The following is a 19,997-nucleotide window of genomic DNA, read 5'->3' on the forward strand; positions in this document are numbered from 1 at the left end:
GGGAGTCAGAAGGACCTGGGTTCAAATTCTGACTCTGCCACATGTCTGCTCTGTGACCTTGGCAAGTCATTTCACTTCTCTGGGCCTCAGTTACCTCATCTGTAAAACAGAGATTGTGAGCCCCATGTGTCCAAACTGATTAACTTGCGTCTACCCCAGTGCTTAGAACAGTGATTGGCACATAGTAAGCGCTTAGCAAGTACCATAATCATTAATTTTTATTACTTTGTGCAGAGCACTGTACCAAGTATTTGGAAGAATATTCATCCTTTCAATCATATTGAGGGCTTACTGTGTGCAGAGCACTAATACTAAGCATTGAACTGAGTGCAGAGCCGTGTATTCAGAGAGTACTGTATTACAGAGTTGGGACAAATGTTTTCCGTCCACAACGAGACATAGATGGAGCAGGCTTTTGGGTCTTGACCTACCTCCCCGGTATCTGCTGTCCAGGCAGAACAAGGCCGATTAGCTTGCACTCGCTGGGAAAACTCAAGCCTCTGGAAGCCTGGGAATCAGGTGGCCAAGGCAAAGATGCCAGCTGTTTCTTCGTGGCTACTACGCCTAATTCTAGAAGGTTCTGGTCCAGTGGCTTGGCATACTCTAGCAGAAGAGCAACCCCGGTTAGAGGCATCATTCTTAGAGGTGTAGAAAGAGACCAGCTTCATTCAGTCAATCGTATTTATTGAGCACTTATTGTGTGCAGAGCACTGCACTATGCGCTTGATCAAATCCTGGGCTGCCAGGATTTCTTCCTTCTGCTTGCCTCTACTTCCTACTTCATCCCTTGATCTTTTGGAACAGATGGGCTCAGTGTCTCCTTCTGACAGTCATCAACCTGCTGACACCTTGGTGTCATCCTCAACTCCGCTCTCTCGTTCGCCCCACACATCCAATCAGTCACCAAAACCGGGCGGTCTCACCTTCGCAACATCGCCAAGATCCGCCCTTTCCTCTCCATCCAAACTGCTACCCTGCTGGTTCGAACTCTCATCCTATCCCGACTGGATTACTGCATCAGCCTCCGCTCTGATTTCCCATCCTCCTGTCTCTCCCCACTTCAGTGTATACTTCACGCTGCTGCCTGGATTGTCTTTGTGCAGAAATGCTCTGGGCATGTTACACCCCTCCTGAAAAATCTCCAGTGGCTACCAGTCAACCTACACATCAGGTAAAGACTCCTCACTCTCGGCTTCAAGGCTGTCCATCACCTCGCCCCCTCCTACCTCACCTCCCTTCTATCCTTCTACGGCCCAGCCCGCACCCTCCGCTCCTCTGCCACTAACCTCTTCACTGGGCCTTGTTCTCGCCCGTCCCGCTGTCGACCCCCGGCCCACGTCCTCCCCCTGGCCTGGAATGCCCTCCCTCTGCACATCCGCCAAGCTAGCTCTCTTCCTCTCTTCAAAGCCCTACTGAGACCTCATCTCCTCCAGCAGGCCTTCCCATACTGAGCCCCCTCCTTCCTCTCCCCCTCTTCCCCCTCTCCATCCCCTCCGCCTTACCTCCTTCCCTTCCCCACAGCACCTGTATATATGTTTGTACAGATTTATTACTCTATTTATTTTACTTGTACATATTTACTATTCTATTTATTTCATTTTGTTAATATGTTTTGTTTTGTTGTCTGTCTCCCCCATCTAGACTGTAAGCCCGCTGTTGGGTAGGGACCGTCTCTATCTGTTGCCAACTTGTACTTCCCAAGCGCTTAGTACAGTGCTCTGCACACAGTAAGCGCTCAATAAATACAATTTTATGAATGAATGAATGAATGATGAGCCTTCTCCTAGGAAGCAATGTGGCCTAGTGGAAAAGTCAGACAGTCAGCTCTAGTCCCTGAGCACTTATTGTGTGCAGAGCACTGCACTAAGCACTTGGGAGAGTACAATGTAGCATTATTACAGACACATTCCCGACCCACAATGAGCATGGGTTCGAGAGTCACCTTATTTTAATCCCAACTCTGAGTGCGTTGTTGCGTAGGGATTGTCTCTGTTGCCGAATTGTACTTTCCAAGTGCTTAGTACAATGCTCTGCACACACTAAGCTCTTCATTAATACGATTGAATGAATGAATGTATCCATTTGCCTCCACTGTGATCTTGGGCAAGTCACCTAACTTTGCTGTGCCTCAGTTTCCTGATCTGTAAAATGGGGATTCATTACCTATCTTGAACGGTGAGCCCCCTGTGGTACGGGGACTTTGTTCTATCAATCAATCAATCAATCAATCATATTTATTGAGTGCTTACTGTGTGCAGAACACTGTACTAAGTGCTTGGGAAGTACAAGTTGGCAACATATAGAGACAGTCCCTACCCAGCAGTGGGCTCACAGTCTAGAAGGGGGAGACAGAGAACAGAACAAAGCATATTAACAAAAAGATGGAACATTTTGTTCCATCTGGTTGTCTTGGCTCTACTCCATCGTTTAGTACAGTGCTTGGCACCTAGTAAGCCCTTAATGCCATTATTATCATTAGTATTAGTGAGGCAGGGAGGTCAGCAAGGAGGCTGATGCTACAATAAAGGTGGGAGAGGATGAGTGCTTGGATTGATATGGTAGCAGAGATGGCATCCACGGGGTTGGGGGGCAGGGGAAGGAGGAGAGAGGTAGGAAGTCACAGACCAGGCCTGAAGAGGTGGGACAGAGGGGCCAAGCCTACTGCAGCATTTCCACTAGGTGCCCCCTAATCCTCAGTGGGAGCCCCACTGCTGGGGGGATGGTGGCAGCACAGGTGAGAGAGCGCCAGTAAAGAGGTGGTTGCTGGGGATCTGTTCTCTATCTTTTCCTTCCTTTGCATTCCCTCCTTTTCCTCCAGCCATTTTCATTTCTTCTCCTTAGTATTCGTCCCTAAAAATGTTTAAAATGTTGTTTCAGCAGCCCCCCAGCAAATCCAGGACCACAGCCCTCCAGCCAAACCAGCTCTAACTTCATTCTGGATTCTCAACAGCCTGAGGGGAGCAATTCTGAAGCAATCCTGACTTCACCCCAACTCACACAACCCCAGGCCCATGTCTCAGGATGTCTTCCGAGGCCTGGGATTGGCCCTGATCCCCGCTAGAGCCACCCCTACCCCTTCTAGCTATCCAGAGAAAACCTGTTCTTTCCCCAAACACTATGTTTAGGAATTAAAGTTGTTTGAATCCCATCTCCAACCTGATGGTCTTCCTGTGTGTTCATGCATTCATTCAATCTTATTTATTGAGAGCTTACCATGTGCAAAGCACTGTACTTAGGGCTTGGGAAAGTACAGTACAAAAACAAACCGACACACATTCCCTGCACCCCATGGAGCTCACAGTCTAGAGGATTGTGTGTGTGTATTAGGTTTCTGTATGGTTCAAAGAGATGGTGTCTGGACAAGAGATGTCCAAAGGCTAATGAAGGTGGCAACCCTGCCTGAAGGCTTTACAAGTAAGCAATTGGATGGGAACTCCTAAGCTAGCCAAAGGAGTGACAGCTCTGTGGGGGAAGTGGAAGGGTGACCGTGGCACTAGATGCCCCTTTGTCCTTATGATTTTTTTTTCTTCACCCCTACCTGCTCCCAGGAGATCTGTTCTGTCCCTGAACCAGACTGAAACTTGCCAAGGTAGAGGTGGTAGTGTGGACAGCTTCCTTGGAGTAGACACAAGATAACCAGATTAGATACAGTCCCTGTCCCACCTAAAACTCAGGGATTTAATCTCCACTTGAGATATTCCCAAGGGAGTGGCAGCATGGCTCCTCTCAAAGACAGAGACTTGCCCTCCTTTCCCAATCTGGAGGCAAAATCCTTTGTCAAGTATATAGCAACAAACTAATAAACTTTTGGTTTTTCACATTTCTAGAGGTGGACATTAGTGATGAGGTATGTTATGATGTTCCTTGATACATAATGTACCAATTCTTTAGAAAACGTTTTTCACTCCTCTTTGCAAAGTGTGGTTCCTACACTTTCTGCATTTCTAAAACTACCTCATTTAACTGAAAAGTTTGAATCTTTATTTTCTTAGACCAACCCAGGAAAGAGACCTTCTAAAAATGTGTATTCTAAAAACACGGAGCAGACTTGAAATCATCTTTAGGATTGGGCAATTAAATATCAGAAAAAGTCTATAAATCTATTCATTCAAATTCAGCATCCTATACTTTCTCCTAGGTTTTTTTTCCTCTAATGTACTGGTGAGATGGTTCTCAAAAAAAAACTCCATTTGAGAAAGGTAGCAATGACTTCATTCACTTTCACTCATTTCACAAATCCCTGCACTCTAATCACAGTGGCAACAGGGTTCAAGAAACTTGATTCTGAAGATCTAGTAGTTAGCATTATTTTTACAAGACTTCTCCTTTGTCAACTCATACGTGTTCCCTTTGCTGGCCATGAACACCATTGCCAAAATGATTTCACTGGGCTTCAAAAATAATTCTCACCCACCTTTTTTCTATATACCAGGCCACAAAGTTCCCCATATAAATCCTTTTTCTCTTCTCACATCACACACACCTCTCTCTGAAGGATGCAGCAAAATCACCAGCAGGAGGCTATGATGAGTCCAGGTGAATTCAATATAATGGCATTTGTAAGTGCTTACTATGTGCCAAGCACTCTACTAAGCATTAAGATGGATACAAACAAATGAGGTTGGACAATGTCCCTTTCCCACATGGGGCTCACAGCCTTAATCCCCACTTTTTCCAGATAAGGTAACTGAGGAGCAGAGAAGTTAAGTGACTTCACCAAGGTCACACTGTCATAAGTCCCCTGGCTCATACCAACTAGGACTTTCCTAGACCAGAATAGCCTCAGTGACACATAATAGTCAGATAACACTACCAACCACCAAGGTTACTGTGGAAAGTTTTTTTTTAAACTTAGCTTTACCAATGTGCATTGGTGTGACATAATCTCACTCCACCAAGGGTCCAATACCAATTTTCTGGTCAAGGGAACCTGTTCTGCTGTTGCTTCTTTCTGCTTCCAAGTGCTGCTCTCCTGCCTTGCTTCTATCCACATGCTTCTTCTGGCATCTCTACCTGCTGTGCTCCAGGTGTTTCCTTGTGACTCAAACCTACTGATGCCTTTTATCTGCCTTAGGCATCGCAGTTGTGGCTTCACCTGGCTGTCATTGATTGGTCCAGGCTAGTTAACCCAGTAGAACAGGGAGAGAAGGGCAGGCCTCCCCCACATGCTCACCCCCACAGGCTGGCAAATCACCTACCTCAAGTAGCATCCATCACTGCCTTTGCAGTCTTTACCTTGTTGTTCATGGGATCACAGTCACTAATAAGCTTGTTGTGGGTTCACCACACACACATCAGGCGAATTGGAGAGCAGGGATTAGAACCCATGTCCTCACTCTATCCACGAGGCCATGCTGCTTCTTTATCATAATCATCGGTATTTGAGTGCTTGAGTGTAGAGCACTGTACTACGCACTTGGGCAAGTACAATAACAGAGCAGACATGTTCCCTGCCCACAGTGAATTTACAGCCTGTTGGGTTGGCAGGATTAGATTACTGGGAGGAGTGGGTGATCATAAATCATCTGAGATATAGATTATTTGATGGAGTAGGAAGATCATTCATTCCACTTTATATCAGTCCAATTTTCAATTGGTGTGTCCCTGTCAGGTATCATTATTTTAAATGTCCAGTCTCTTAGGAACTATTACTGAATACTGTGTCATTGTCACATGGGCAGGGAACATGTCCACCAACTCTTACACTGTACTCTCCCAAGCACTTAGTATAGTGCTCTGCACATAGTAAGTGCTCAGTAAATAATTGATCATTGATGAATATATATGCCATTTATTTAATATTGCAACTATATAGGTTCTGCAACTTCCTGCAAAGAACCTTCTTATCACAGTGGCATTTGTTAAGCACTTACAATATGCCAAGCCCTGTACTAAGCCTTGAGGTAGATACAATATAAACAGATTGGACAGTCTGTTACACCTGGGGCTCAGAGTCTAAGGGAAAGGGAGAACAAGTAACATCCCCATCTTTAGAGATGAGGAAACTGAGGCAAAGAAGTCACGTGACTTGTCCAAGTTCCCATAGGAGGCCAAGTGGCCAAAGCCGGATTAGAACCCAGGTCTCCTGACTCTCAGGCCCATGCATTTCACACTAGTCCAGGTTGTGTATATTCCTATGAAACTCAATCAATCAATGGTAGTCATTGAGGACTTAACTGTATGCTGGGTGAGCAGAGGGGTCCTAGTGGAAAGAGCAGAAGCCTGGGAGTTGGAGGACCTGGGGTTTAATTCCTGCTTGGCTACTTGTCTGTTGTGTGACCTGGAGCAAGTCATTTCTCTGGGCCTCAGTTACCTCATCTGTAAAATGGGGACAAAGACTGTGAGCCTTGTGTGGGACAGGACTGTGCCTGACCTGCTTATCTTGTATCTACCCCAGTGCTTACTATAGTGCCTGGGACATAGCGCTTCACAAACACCATAATTATGATTATTATTATTGGCCAAGAGGAATTAGGTATTCTTGAATGCCATTAAAGGCATTCTATACTGAAAGGTGAGCAGGGCTCCTGGGAGAGTGATTTGGGTAGAAAAAGAGACACCAGTTGTGTAGTTGGGTGAAAAGAACCTACCTGAAAACGGCCATCTTTTGCTTAGGGACAGAAAGCAATACCAGTGCTACAAAATCATCGTCTTTATTTGATTTTAGTGTTTGAAAAAACAAATTTAATAGAAAGCCCTTTAATATCTTCCATTTTTAAAAGTGGCATTTGTGTCAGAGAAACATTTCAATTTTCAGAATAAAGCAAAATGAGATGACACAACTTTTGAGTGCAAAACAAGACAGATCAGAGTTCAGATTGCTTAAATGACAACACAAGTGTAAAATCAGTAGTTACATTCCATATTCTCAAGAGTTCAGAGAGTCAAATAATTACTGTACTTCCAAGAATCAAAAGGTCTATGGCAAATACAGTATGCCTAAACCATCTCTTCAGCATGCACTGCAAGTGCAAAAATTGAGGTTACAATAGTGAAAGGCACACATTTTAATATCTGTCTAAACATATGCAGTCAAATTTAAAACAAGCAGACCTTCCTTTGGAATTCTCACAATTTGCTATCTTCCTGATATCCATTCACAAAGGAAAAACTCTCTTTGGAGAACTGGAATACAGTCTATGACATAACAAGGAGGCTGTATCTCTATATAATACAGATTCTACTTAAGCAATAAGCCAAAAACTGTTTTGAAATCAGCAAGAGAATCTCGAAAAAGCTTTTGCAGTGTCCTAACAACATTAGTGAACAGTGTTATAAATAATTATACGGTAAATTTATTGTTAACCACAGTATTTTGAGTCTTTTATTACTACAAATGCTAAATTTTCTATGTAGAAATAGACACAATTGGAAAATTTGAAAATTCAGTTAATAAAACATTTTTTTCCTAAGAAGCTGACAAAATGAGGAATTCGGGAGGTTAGCAATGTTTTCATTTCACTTGGTACACATGGGGCTGCACCAACAATGCCACAGTCATACTACATTGAGCATTCGCCATACTGAGGAACTTTAGCCATTGGTGAGCCTTTAAACTCATTTTATGTGCCCATCCAAGATAAGTGCTTTTTCCACCCTCACAGTTTACCACCTAATAATAAAAATCAGTGGTACAAAAACAAAGGAGATCAACTATATGATATGCTCTAACACAACTAATTGTAAACATTCTAGCTGACAGTATCAGCAAAATTGGAAAACAATCAGTCTCATTACGTGAAAATTATTGTACTTACATTAGACTTTCTGGGTTATAAAGTGCTCATGATACTCTCAAGTAGCTTTGTAACTCATTACGCCTCCCAAAATACTGCAGAATTCCTGCTTCCTCACTTATGTTGAACATAATCCAACAGTATCCCTGACTGATTATTAGTAAAGATTATATGCCGTACCTTCACTTTTGTAGACATTAAAAAGACTTATGCTATTATAAAAGATCACCAATCTAGCAAGCATTTAAAATGATCCATTTGTTGTTTTTTCCATTTATATTTAAATTAATTTCTCTATTGTCCATTGTCTACAGTCCAATAGCAATATGAAATTAGGATGATAAAAGAAGTACATATCTATACACAAACACACACATCATACATAAGTCTATAATATATATGTATGTTATACTTCTTTTCAGAAAATATTGTGATTTTTTCCTTTGTGCTCAACAGCACAATGGTAATAATTACCAATATATGGAAGATAAGGAAATAAGCTAATGATTTTGGTAGTAGTTCACCTAGTTTTCATCCCTCCAGATTGTAAACTCATGGTGGGCATGGAATGTGTCTGTTATATTGTTGTATTGTACTCTCCCAAGCGCTTAGTACAGTGCTCTGATTGACTGATTACTCAGCTTTACATTACAGTTTAACCTCTGTTGCACAAATGTTGATTTTTAATAATCATGCTGAGCATTTCAAAATCATATTTAAAGTGTGGAATGGGAAAAAAAATCCAGCTAATTTTGGGGATCATTCCTCTGACTTTTTCAGAATCTTGAAATGCGCTTTAGTTCACAATGTCACAGTTCTCCAAAGACCTGAAAGACTTGATTGATTACCGGAATCAAAATTTGTTACTCTGAGAATCCCGTGTTATTGTAAGATTTACAGCAAACTCTTAGATGATTTGTATCGTGGTAGAGCCTATAGTTTCTGAACTTTCATTTACTCATATTTTTCCTCCGTTCCCGCCGATAGGCTCGATGCATCCTAATTCCTTTTTCCATCCATAACTGTGGAAGGAGAGAGGTTTTCCAACATGACACAAAGAAGAAAAAGATGATTGACACACAATTCACCAAAGTCGGCTAGGTGACGGTGAAAAACATATTGGATCCTGGTGGTGCAGGTGCAGGGCGAGCAGGAAGAATATTTCCCTGAGATGATACTTTCTGCTGTGGTGGTGGTGGAGGCCTAAGAAAGAAGCAGTAGTTTAGTCCTTGGGCACTATCACATCCAGGAAAACATACCGCAATTAGATTTGCAGAGGAAGATAGGGCCAAACTGCAGAACAAATATATTCACTTAATACAATGCCCTTCAGTAGCTCTAATAAAAATGATTAGCATGAGTGGTTATTCTAACACCCATAAAATATCACCTCTTGTGTGGAATATAAAAGTAGTAGAGTAGAGCAACCTTTGGTTGCCTGTACGTAGCTCATAGGGATGTTATTAAATCACCTGAGCAGCTCTGGTGAAAATTGTGTTACTTAGCACTCTACAAATGGAAAAAATCCCTAGAAGCCAGCATAACCACTACTCACCCACTTCTTGTCCCCCCGCCTCCACAATTACAAGAGGGTGAGGAGTTTTCAATGAACAGAAGACGTATGAGCTCACTCCCAATGATGGGGAGGTGGATGGCAAAGTCAAGCTGTAGTCAATGTTCACAGCAGGCTAGTAGTGGAACTGGGATAAGAACAACACAGGTCCTCTGGCTCCTAGGCCCCTGCTTCATCCACAAAGCCATGCAGCTTCCCACGTTGCTTCTCATAAAGGGCAGGGAATGTGTCTACAAACTCTGTTGTATTGCATTCTCCAAAGCACTTAGTACAGTGCTCTCTGAACATTGCAAATGCTCAAATACCACTGACTGATATCACTGCAGCCCCAGAGTACTCTCATTCATTCATTCATTCAATCGTATTTATTGAGTGCTTACTGTGTGCAGAGCACTGTACTAAGCGCTTGGGAAGTACAAGTTGGCAACATATAGAGACGGTCCCTACCCAACAGCGGGTTCACAGTCTAGTAGGGGGAGACAGACAACAAAACATATTAACAAAATAAAATAAATAGAATAAATATGTACAAGTAAAATAAAAAATAGAGTAATAAATATGTACAAACATATATACATATATACAGGTGCTATGGGGAGGGGAAAGAGGTAAGGTGGGCGGATGGGGAGGGGGAGTGGAAGGAGGGGGCTCAGTCTGAGAAAGCCTCCTGGAGGAGGTGAGCTCTACTTATATAAATATTATTATACTCTACCATTTCCCCTACCCACAATCTACTTTATCTCTGGTCTTTACCTGTAGACAGTAAGAAGGAATCACACCAACCAACCTTACTGTTTTGTCCTTTCCTAAGCATTTAGTATAGTGCTCTGCAAACAGTACGTGCTCAAATACCACTGTTTGATTGAATAATCTCCCTCATTCACTTTGTGAATCTCTCCACAAAGTGAGTACCCAGGCTCAAAAGCCATATCACAAGCTAGATATGGCTCCCCCGGCATAAACTACTGACCCTCTGGTGGGACAGAAAGAGCTCCAGTCTGGAAATCAGATAGCCTGAATTCTAGTCCCAACTCTGCCACTGGCCTGTATTGGGAGATCATAATACCTGCCTCTTCCTTACCTCACAGAGATGGCATGAGGACAAAAATGAGATAAGTAACATAAAAGTGTTTTTGAAAGAAAAACAAGTGTTCTAGAATTTCAAGGTACTATTGTATTTTTATTTCACGTAATTTAACTTGGCTGAATTTCAATGGAACTTGATAGTTTAATGATAAAAAAAACCTTATCCCAAAAGCCTTTCATAAACATCATTTTACCTGATCATTACAGACATTAATTTTCCACCCACACTTCAACATTATTCTTTTAGACACCAACTTCAAGTTAGATCAATATGCCACATAAACCATGTAAGCTGAATAAAAAATTTCCTTTCAGACCTTAATGGGAATTGCTGAGGCTGGTTCACTGCGTATGTCGGTACTGGATATCTGTTTGTTTGCATAGGCTAAGGAAAAAGAAAACAAAAGACATATGTAAAGGCAAGAACTCTTGGAAGCTTACAAATTCAGTACACAATTTTCATTATGGAGAAATCTAAGGCACAAGCCAATGTTTACATAAATAATTAGGGCAAATCCTGAAGATTAATTCTGAGGGGATATGAGAATAATTCAAGAGAGGAAAGAGAAATGGCTCACACAAAAGGGCAATCAAAACAAATATATACCAGTTGCTACATCAGAGATCAGTTGTAGCAAGTTCGAAGGGGTTCAGGGGTATGGGAACTGGCTTGCTCAAGCTCATGAGGAACTGAAAGCAGGTGAGGAGACAGTCAGTAGGGAAGACTGGTGAGATAGTCTTCCACAAATGCTTGCCCCAGAATTATAGAAACTTTGGAAAGCTGGGGACTATTTGAATTGCTACCCCTCTCCCCAATGACAATGTAAAAGCAGTTGATCCTGTAACTATGATACATGGTGAGACTGTAGGAGACGCCAAGTATCAGGAACGGCCTGAAGAGCAATAAGAGGAGAAGTGGGAGAAATAAGATATAAAGCCCCAGAACCCATTACTCTTTTTGCCTTGCAAATCAATACATAATATTACCAACCCAAGATCTTTTCTCCCAACAACGTACTTAAATGGTGCTACCCAGATGATTCAATAAAGAGCAACATTCTTTTACCCCTGCTTCTTGCCTTAATCACTAGGGAATGTGCCAATCTACAAGGCTGGATAATATTTTAGCAATCAAAAAATGAAATACTGAGAAATAAATGAAACTAAAAGCTCTTACTGCTGGTCTGGGGGAAGTCTTCGGAGGGACATTTCGGGGAGCATTTACTGCTTGCCTAGGAATATTAAGTTGATCTTTTCCTTCTGACCTAGAAAAATACAGTAACATTTTCGCTGAAATTAAAAGAAAAGCTTTCTTCTTGATGCTGAACATAATACAAACTAATAAACTGAATATATTTGGCATATGATTGAAGCTACAAGACTACTAACCAATACAGTGCAATTCTTTAAGAAAATCAGCAAATTCATAGGTCAGTTGTAGGTCCCTTTCTTTTCTGGCATCCCTCCCTTTGACAAATCCTGACAAATCTCCCCCGGGTCAACCTCCATGCCACCAAGGAAGAAAATAATCGATTACTCTCATTTCCCACTATGTAGTCATTTTGTTACACTGCTGCTGCAACTCTGTCTTGGCTTAAAAAAACAAACGAGGGTAGCAGTAGCTCCCACCACCATCCCAGCTAATGGCCTGCTTTTGTGCTACAGTTGCCCCAGTGGGCACATCTTCCTACTTCAAACAGGCACCACTAGTTTCCAGAGTTCCACTGATAGAGCTGACCTAACCTTTTCCCACCCCTTCATTGTTGAAAAATTCCATCTTTTGGACTGATATATGGTGACATTAATCCCCAATTTTGTCAATGCTGCTAAATCACCTTAAACCATCTATTCAAATGTGTCTTGGAGAGTTTAAAGGTATTCCTGAACAGCAATATGTAGGGTTTATTTCAGGAAAAATACAAAATTAAAGGTAGAAAATGGCTTCGGAACTTGGGCTTTTAGCTATGCCTTGTTCTCAGAGAAATCTGAAAGGAGTTACAATATCTTCTTTGCCCTTCTCACACTTCTTTACAAGAACATTTTGGTATATGGAATGTACGACAATTTTTTATGCAAAATATCTTACCAAATCCTGATACAATAGCGCAACATTTCCTGTTTTGTCAATTCCTCCTAAATTCAAAGGGTTAAAGAAGCTGCAACCTTGAATATGCAAAAGACAAATGCTACACTGAACTGCTGGTCATAATGCAGAACATAGTAAAACCTAATTCACAGAATTTGAGATGACAACTCTAAAACATCACTATAGGAGAAAAGCCAACCAGGAGATTGTGCACCCCCTGGGGATAGGGATTGTGTCTAATTCTCACCTGTGGATTCTTCCCCAACACTAAGCACAGTGCCTAATAAATACCATTACAGCCAAAAGAAGAAAAAAGCAGACCAGACCAGAAGGGCCCACAGGTCTGTGGTAGTTCTTACTGCAGGGTCTAGCTGCCTTATCTGACAAACTGGGTCCTTCGATAACCTCAAAGTCCTCCTCTATGACAAGTGTGCCTAGCAGTTTTCAAATATTAAAGGCAGTCGGCAAAGGGACAGTCTCCTGCTGATTGTTTTACGAGAAATCAGGACTAGTCTTCTTAAATACTGGGCAGCTGTGGCAAGGGTGGGTTCTGAAACCACAATGGCGACCACAATGGCATGGCAACGGCTACAGGATGGGTGGCAAGAGAAGTGGAGGGCAAGTGCTAGTGCAGAGAAACTTGGGAGAAGACTAGCAAATGGATCAGTGAGAGATCTGAAAATTGGAGCCCGTGCCCAAATAGACGAGTCTCTCATCAGCTGCTCCCTGGGTCTTCCACCACTCATCTCGGGAAGTGGTGGGTTGACTACAGATTCACCAGAAATTCCTAAAGAAAGCACATGAGTTTCCGATAATCAACCACCAACATCTTCTAGATTGTAAGCTTCTTGTGGGCAGGGAATGTGTTTACCAACAGCTACAGTGCAGTCTCTCGAGTGCTTAGTACAGTGTTCTGCTTACAGTGCTTAGAATAGTGCTTGGTGCATAGTAAGTGCTTAATAAATGCCATCATTATTATTATTATTACAGTGACTGCACAATAAATGCCATTAATTGATCCTTACAGCTTTAATATATATGATTGCTGTAAAAAGCATGGCCCAGTAGAAAGAGTGTGGGCCTGTTTATCAGTAACTTGGGTTCCACTCCTGACTTCACTACTTGCCTGCTGGGTGACTCTGGGCAAAATCACAACTTCTCTGCACCTCAGTTCCCTAATCTGCAAAATGAGCATTCAATACTTATTCTCTTTCAATCAATCAATGATACTTATTGAGTACTTACTATGTGCCAGACACTGTTCTAAGCTCTGGGGTAGATAGAGGATAATCAGGTTGGGCACAGTCCCTGTCCCACATAGTTCTTAGTCTTAATCCTCATTTTATAGATGAGGTAACTGAAGTGAAGTGACTTGCCCAAGGTCCTATAGAATAGGACCTATGGAATCGGGATTAGAACTCACATCTTCTGACTCCCAGGCCTGTATGCTTTCCACTAGGCCATGCTGCTTCCAGCAATCATATATATTAAAGCAGTAAGGATCAATTAATGGCATTTATTGAGCAGTCACTGTAATAATAAAAATAATGATGGCATTTATTAAGTGCTTACTATGTGCCAAGCACTGTTCTAAGCACTGTAAGCAGAACACTATACTAAGCACTTGGGAGACTGCAGTACAACTGTTGGTTCTCTGGCTGATTTATAGAAGTTTTCCCTACAAGCTATAAAGCTACCTGATTGAACGAAAGATGAACTTTGTGTAATTTGGGGAGGGGGCAGATTGTAGTACGAAGAGCTGAAATTCAGCAGGGCTTTGAGAGGAATTTGGAGAAGTTTGTTTAATTGGCAAGGTCTGGTAATAGGTGAGGGGTTGATGTTAGTATGAGGAGGTAAATCTCTGTTACATGAGTGCCTGCTGGCAGTGACAGTGGACCATCAGTGGGATGCAGCAATATAAGATTAAACCTGTAAACCTGCTATTCTCTGTTCAGTGTACAGGACTGGCTACCGAGATGAGGAGAGTGGTAATAATTCCCAAGGGTTTTACAACCTGGGCAAGGAAGTAGAGAGGCATAATTGCCAACATTTACAGACACAAGACTCCTTGGTAATCACATATAAGACTAAAAGAAAAGCCATCATATAAAAAGGCTCCCAAATCCTAAGAGCTTATTTCTAATCACAAAGCCTAATTCTACCCTAGCCAAATTCCAACATTCAGCAGACTCCACAATTTTGGTATTTGTCAAAGGCAGTCCAGATGCCTTTTCTCTAGGTTGATTAATGCATGTCTACAGAGATTAAATATGCAAAGTTAACAAAGGGGGGAAAAAAACAATCTTACTCATTGGTTTGTGATCTTTTCCTTCTGAAGAATCTTCTCCTTAACTGATCCCTCTTCACAAAGATAAAGGCAACAGTCAAAGAAAGGGGAACAATCAGGAAAAAGAACACCAGCAGTCCATCCCTCAATGAGGTGTCCTTGTCTAGGGAAAACATACAGTTTTTTTCATGAATGTCCTCTAAATCAATCCCTTGGGGCTACGGCTGGGGGGGCCCCTGATTATGCCTCCAAAAACTGGGAATTTTGTTTCTAGCCCTCCCTCTCCCTCCCCAAGAGCTCAGCAGGTATGACAGGGAGAGATAAAAAAAAAAAGGAAAAGAAATATCGGGTCAGGGAAGAGGGTCAGAAGAGGAAAGACCATGGAAAAAGAATACAGAAGAAAATGAGAAACAAACAAAAAGACCAGACAACCAGATCACAAAGTAGGAAATACAAAAAAGATCAGGCCCAAGAAGAGGTTGACAGAATACAAATATAAATGAAAAGGAAGGAACAGGAGAATAAAAAACAGGAAAAATAAAAGAAAGGGTAAGGTGAAACGATGAAATGACATAATGACACCAGAGGGGTAAGAAATGGGAGGAAAAAACTGGCAAATAAAAATGGATGGATGGGAAAAAATGGATCAGAAAATGCCCTAGAGAAAGAAGGGATTGGTGGGAGATTGAGTCAGTTGGTAAGGAATGTGGGAAGGTGAGTTTTCCTAAATCTTAAAATCATTCAGTAATCCACAATACAGCTGCATTTCAGGTTTAATCCCTACTTTGAAGCCCTTGCCCCACAAAAGCACCACCCAGAGGCCTAGCAGATCAAGCGCTTAGTACAGTGCTCTGCACATAGTAAGCACTCTATAAATATGATTGAATGAATGAATGAAAACAGAGTTCCTAAACCAGATGCTGGAAATATGCAGCCGATAAACATTTCCAGCTGTCATATCTCACGAGTTACTCAAACGAAAAGGCATTTTGTCCAAACAGACACTGAAGGCTGTTTGGCCAGACTTCACCTTACTGATCAAGGGAGATTCTGCTCTTTATTACTTGCCATTGAAAGTAGGTCCACTGTCGACGCTTCCTCCATATCCTTCTTTCTCACAGTTTGGAGGGGCCCACCCTTTGCTACAATGACAGTTCTTGTTGCTGTTACACACCTTCAAAAAAAACAAACATCATCATAGTTTTCTGAACAACTCATAAAAGGGGCTGAAAGGAAGAACTGAACCCATGCAAAGTGGCTTGTAAATGGAAAGAATCAGTCCCTTGATTGGTCTGAGGATCCATCGTAATTAAATTGGCAGCGATTAGACATAGCAGTTCCCATGTTAATCACTCGAGGGTATTTACTGAGTGCTTACTGTGTGCACAGCATTGTATATCTGTCACTTCAGGAACTTTTGTTCACCACTGCTTCTCAGAAGAATATACCCATAATTCTACAACCTTTTACTGTAGAGGCTTGGGTATAGAAGCAGCATAGTGTAGTGGTAGAGCAACGGCCTAATCCTAACTCCACCACTTCTCTGCTGTGTGACCTTGGGCAAGTCACTTCACGTCTCTGGGCCTCAGTTACCTCATCTGTAAAATGGGGATTGAGACTGTGAGCTCCAAGTGGGACAGGACTGTATCCAACTCAATTTGCTTATATTCACCCCAACATTTGCTTGCCAAAATTTAAAGACACAAGACTCCTTGGTAATCATATACAGGACTAAAAGAAAAGCCATCATATAAAAAGGCTCCCAAATACTAAGAGCTCATTTCTAATCACAAAGCCTAATTCTACGCTAGCCAAATTCCAACATTCAACAGACTCCACAGTTTTGGAATTTGTCAAAGGCATTCCAGTAAGTGTCTGGCATACAGTAAGCACTTAATACCATAATTATTATTTTTATTGTACTTACCCCATGTCCACTGCATTTCTTTTCGATATCACAGTCATAATTCAGAACAGAGGCATCTACACACTGGAAGCTCCTGCAGATCTATAAAAGCAAATGTATAAGCCTCAATCCAAGTAAACATCCAGATAAACCCTTTTTCTAAAAAACAAACATTTAAAATAACTTTCAATTGTTCATTCAATCATATTTATTAAGCACTTACTGTGTGCAGAACATGGTACTAAGCGCTTGGGAAAGTACAATGCCACAATAAAGAGTGACAGATAACCTTAGAATACATTTACAGAACCAGTAAAATTTAGAATTGTTAAATGGGTTACCTTTCCATTTTCACACTGTGTGCCTTCATTCACCATCCCAGGATCCGGAACATCTGATCCTAGCTTAAAGTCCACACCCCAACATTTGGTGCCTCCAATGGTGGTTTGGATAAGGGCAGGCTCGATCCCAAATACTGGCATACTCTGAACATTCTCACACTGAAGCTTCCCGCACATGGCATTCCTAGATGGAAAAGGACAGTTTACTGGACATGTTAAACTCCACAGGTAGCACTTGCATTCAGTCAACTCCAGCCAAACAGCTATCTGTTAAATTGTAGATTTGATGACAATGCGGGGCTACACCAGCATCCAAAAGAGTGCGTTTGCCTGGGCTGATGATATGGGAATACAGTTATTGGAACTCCTGCAATGCCACAGACCTAAAAATAAACAGAAAAGTTCACCACGGGCAATCTGAGAATTTACATTACCAACTCAGGCCATCCTGAGTTGCTATTTATTTATTATTTACTATTTATTTATTTATTACTTATTTTATTTTGTTAATATATTTTGTTTTGCTGTCTGTCTCCCCCTTCTAGACTGTGAGCCTGTTGTTGGGTAGGGACCGTCTCTATTTGTTGTCAACTTGTACTTCCCAAGTGCTTAGTACAGTGCTCTGCACACAGGAAGTGCTCAATAAATACGATTGAATGAATGAATGAATGAAGTAAAATAAAAGAGGCAGCATGACATAGTGGATACAGCTTGGCCCTAGGAATCAGAAGGACCTGGGTTCTATTCCCGGCTCTGCCACTTGTCTGCTGTGTGACCCTGGGCAAGTCACTTCACTTCTCTGGGCCTCAGTTACCTCATCTGAAAAATGGGGACTAAGACTATGAGCTCCATGTGGGACACGGACTGTGTCCAACTTAATTAGGCTGTTTTTACCCAGCGTTTAGTACACTGTCTGTTAAGCTTACTCTTAACAAAAACCATGAAAAAGGAAGCACCAGCAGGATTAGCAGACGTTGTTGCCTTTCCTTAATACCTGGAGTCTGCATGATACCATGGAGCAATATGTTAATTGGAAGCTATGTAATGGGAGCTCTGGGGACTTCCAGCACTTCTCTCAGAGACCTTGCCACCTGCAGAGATGGCATAAACAGGAGTGAGTACCTGGGGACCCAATGGGCCCAATGACATGGCAGGCACTTCTGGGGTTTTTTTGTCAGTCTGTTTTTATTATTGCATTTGCTAAGCATTTACTATGGATCAAGGACTGTTCTAAGCACAGGGGTAGATACAAATCAATAAGATCTGACACAGTCCTTGTCCCACATGGGGCTCACAGTCTAAGTAGAAGGGAGACCAGGGATTGAATTCCTATTTTACAGGTAAGGAAACAGGCACAGAAATGTCAAGTGATTTGCCCCAAGGTCACAGCAGGCAAGCGGTGGAGCCAGAATTAGAACCCACATCCTCTGACTCCCAGGCCCCCACACTCTTTCCACTAGGGCACACTGTTCCTCGCCATTATTGAAGGGTGGGCAATTATGCGGAAGCCCTAACAACCCGTGCCACTGACCCAAGACTCAATCGGTGCCAGGCCAATGCCAGGGGCAGTAGGGACAATACTTTGTAAGCAAGCTGCCAGTCTCAATAGCCATGATAGGATTAGCACTGTAATACAGCCCTGTCTACTCGCTACCCAGTAATAATAGTTGTAGTAGAATATAGTAGTAGTAGCAATCATAATAGTCGAGAAGCAGCCTGACCTAGTGGATACAGCACAGGCCTGGGAGCCAGAGGACCTGGGTTCTAATCCCAGCTCTGCCATTTGCCTGCTGTGTGACTTTGAGCAAGTCACTTCAATCACTCAATCATGTTTATTGAGCGCTTCATTTCCCTGTGCCTCAGTTTCCTCAACTACAAAACAGGGATTCATTATCTGTTCTTCCTCCTACTTATACTGTGAGCCCCAGGTGGGACAGGAACTATATTTGGCCTAACTTGTATCTTCCCCAAACTTTAGGACAGTGCTTGACAGACAGTATGGGCTTAACAAATACTATAAAAAAATAGTATAGCAGTAATAAATACGATTGATTGATTGGTCTCGCCTCTATCCTGGTCTTTCTGGACTGTTCTGCTGCCAAGTTTATTTTACTTGTACATATCTATTCTATTTATTTTATTTTGTTAATATGTTTTGTTTTGTTCTCTGTCTCCCCCTTCTAGACTGTGAGACCACTGTTGGGTAGGGACCGTCTCTATGTGTTGCCAACTTGTACTTCCCAAGCGCTTAGTACAGTGCTCTGCACACAGTAAGTGCTCAATAAATACAATTGATTGATTGATTGATTTAGTGAGCACCCCCTTGGTGTAATACCCAGAACCTCCCTGCTTCTTTACTGTAAGCTCTATAAGGGCAGGGAATGTGTCTGTTTATTGTTGTACTGTACTCTTCCAAATGCTCAGTACAGTGCTCTGCACACAGTATGCACTCAATAACTATGACTGAATGAAAAAACATCACCATCCCCCATCTCACAGCCTCATAAGCCCCTAACCTTTGTATTATCCTCAACTCATCCTTCTTTCAACCCCACATTATCTATGACCAAATCCTGTCAGTTCCACCTTCACATCTGTAGAATCCACCCTTCCTCTCCATCCAAACTGCAATCACACTGATTCAAAACTTAGGAAATCCTACCTTGACTCCTGCTTCAAACTCATTGACCTCCCTGCTCCCACTTTTCCCCCTCCAGTCCATATTTCACTCTGCTGCCCATATCATTTTTCTAAAAGAAGTGCGGTCCATGTCTCCCCACTCTTCAAAAATCTTCAATATTTGTTCATCCATCTCCACATCGAACAGAAACTCCTTACTGCTGGACTTATTACACTCAATTAGCTTTCCCTCTCCTACCATACCTCCCTGATCTCCTGTGTTTATGCCCAAAGAGAATCCTCAACAAATATTTATTATTGATACAGGAACAAAAACATCATGTGAGTTTTAAACTGCACCCA

The 19,997-nt window shown here is 42.1% G+C and overlaps 1 protein-coding gene across 2 annotated transcripts in view; it reads right to left on the minus strand.

Annotated features, from left to right (window-relative positions):
- Positions 1 to 6,637: 6,637 nt before the first annotated feature.
- Positions 6,638 to 19,997, minus strand: part of ADAM9 (ADAM metallopeptidase domain 9) — a 65,425-nt gene continuing 52,065 nt past the window's right edge. The window contains exons 16-22 of one of the 2 annotated variants that reach the window (XM_038746294.1): positions 17,016 to 17,199; positions 16,696 to 16,776; positions 15,837 to 15,942; positions 14,790 to 14,931; positions 11,573 to 11,660; positions 10,713 to 10,780; positions 6,638 to 8,939 (exon numbers count right to left, since the gene is read on the minus strand). In XM_038746294.1, coding sequence (XP_038602222.1) covers positions 8,834 to 8,939; positions 10,713 to 10,780; positions 11,573 to 11,660; positions 14,790 to 14,931; positions 15,837 to 15,942; positions 16,696 to 16,776; positions 17,016 to 17,199 — 775 coding nt within the window. In that variant the 3' untranslated portion in view covers positions 6,638 to 8,833. Of the gene's footprint in view, positions 8,940 to 10,712; positions 10,781 to 11,572; positions 11,661 to 14,789; positions 14,932 to 15,836; positions 15,943 to 16,695; positions 16,777 to 17,015; positions 17,200 to 19,997 lie in introns of those variants that run through there. The other variant, XM_038746295.1, reaches the window with a different exon arrangement.

Source organism: Tachyglossus aculeatus, chromosome 5 (assembly GCF_015852505.1).
Source record: "Tachyglossus aculeatus isolate mTacAcu1 chromosome 5, mTacAcu1.pri, whole genome shotgun sequence".
Lineage (NCBI taxonomy): Eukaryota > Metazoa > Chordata > Mammalia > Monotremata > Tachyglossidae > Tachyglossus > Tachyglossus aculeatus.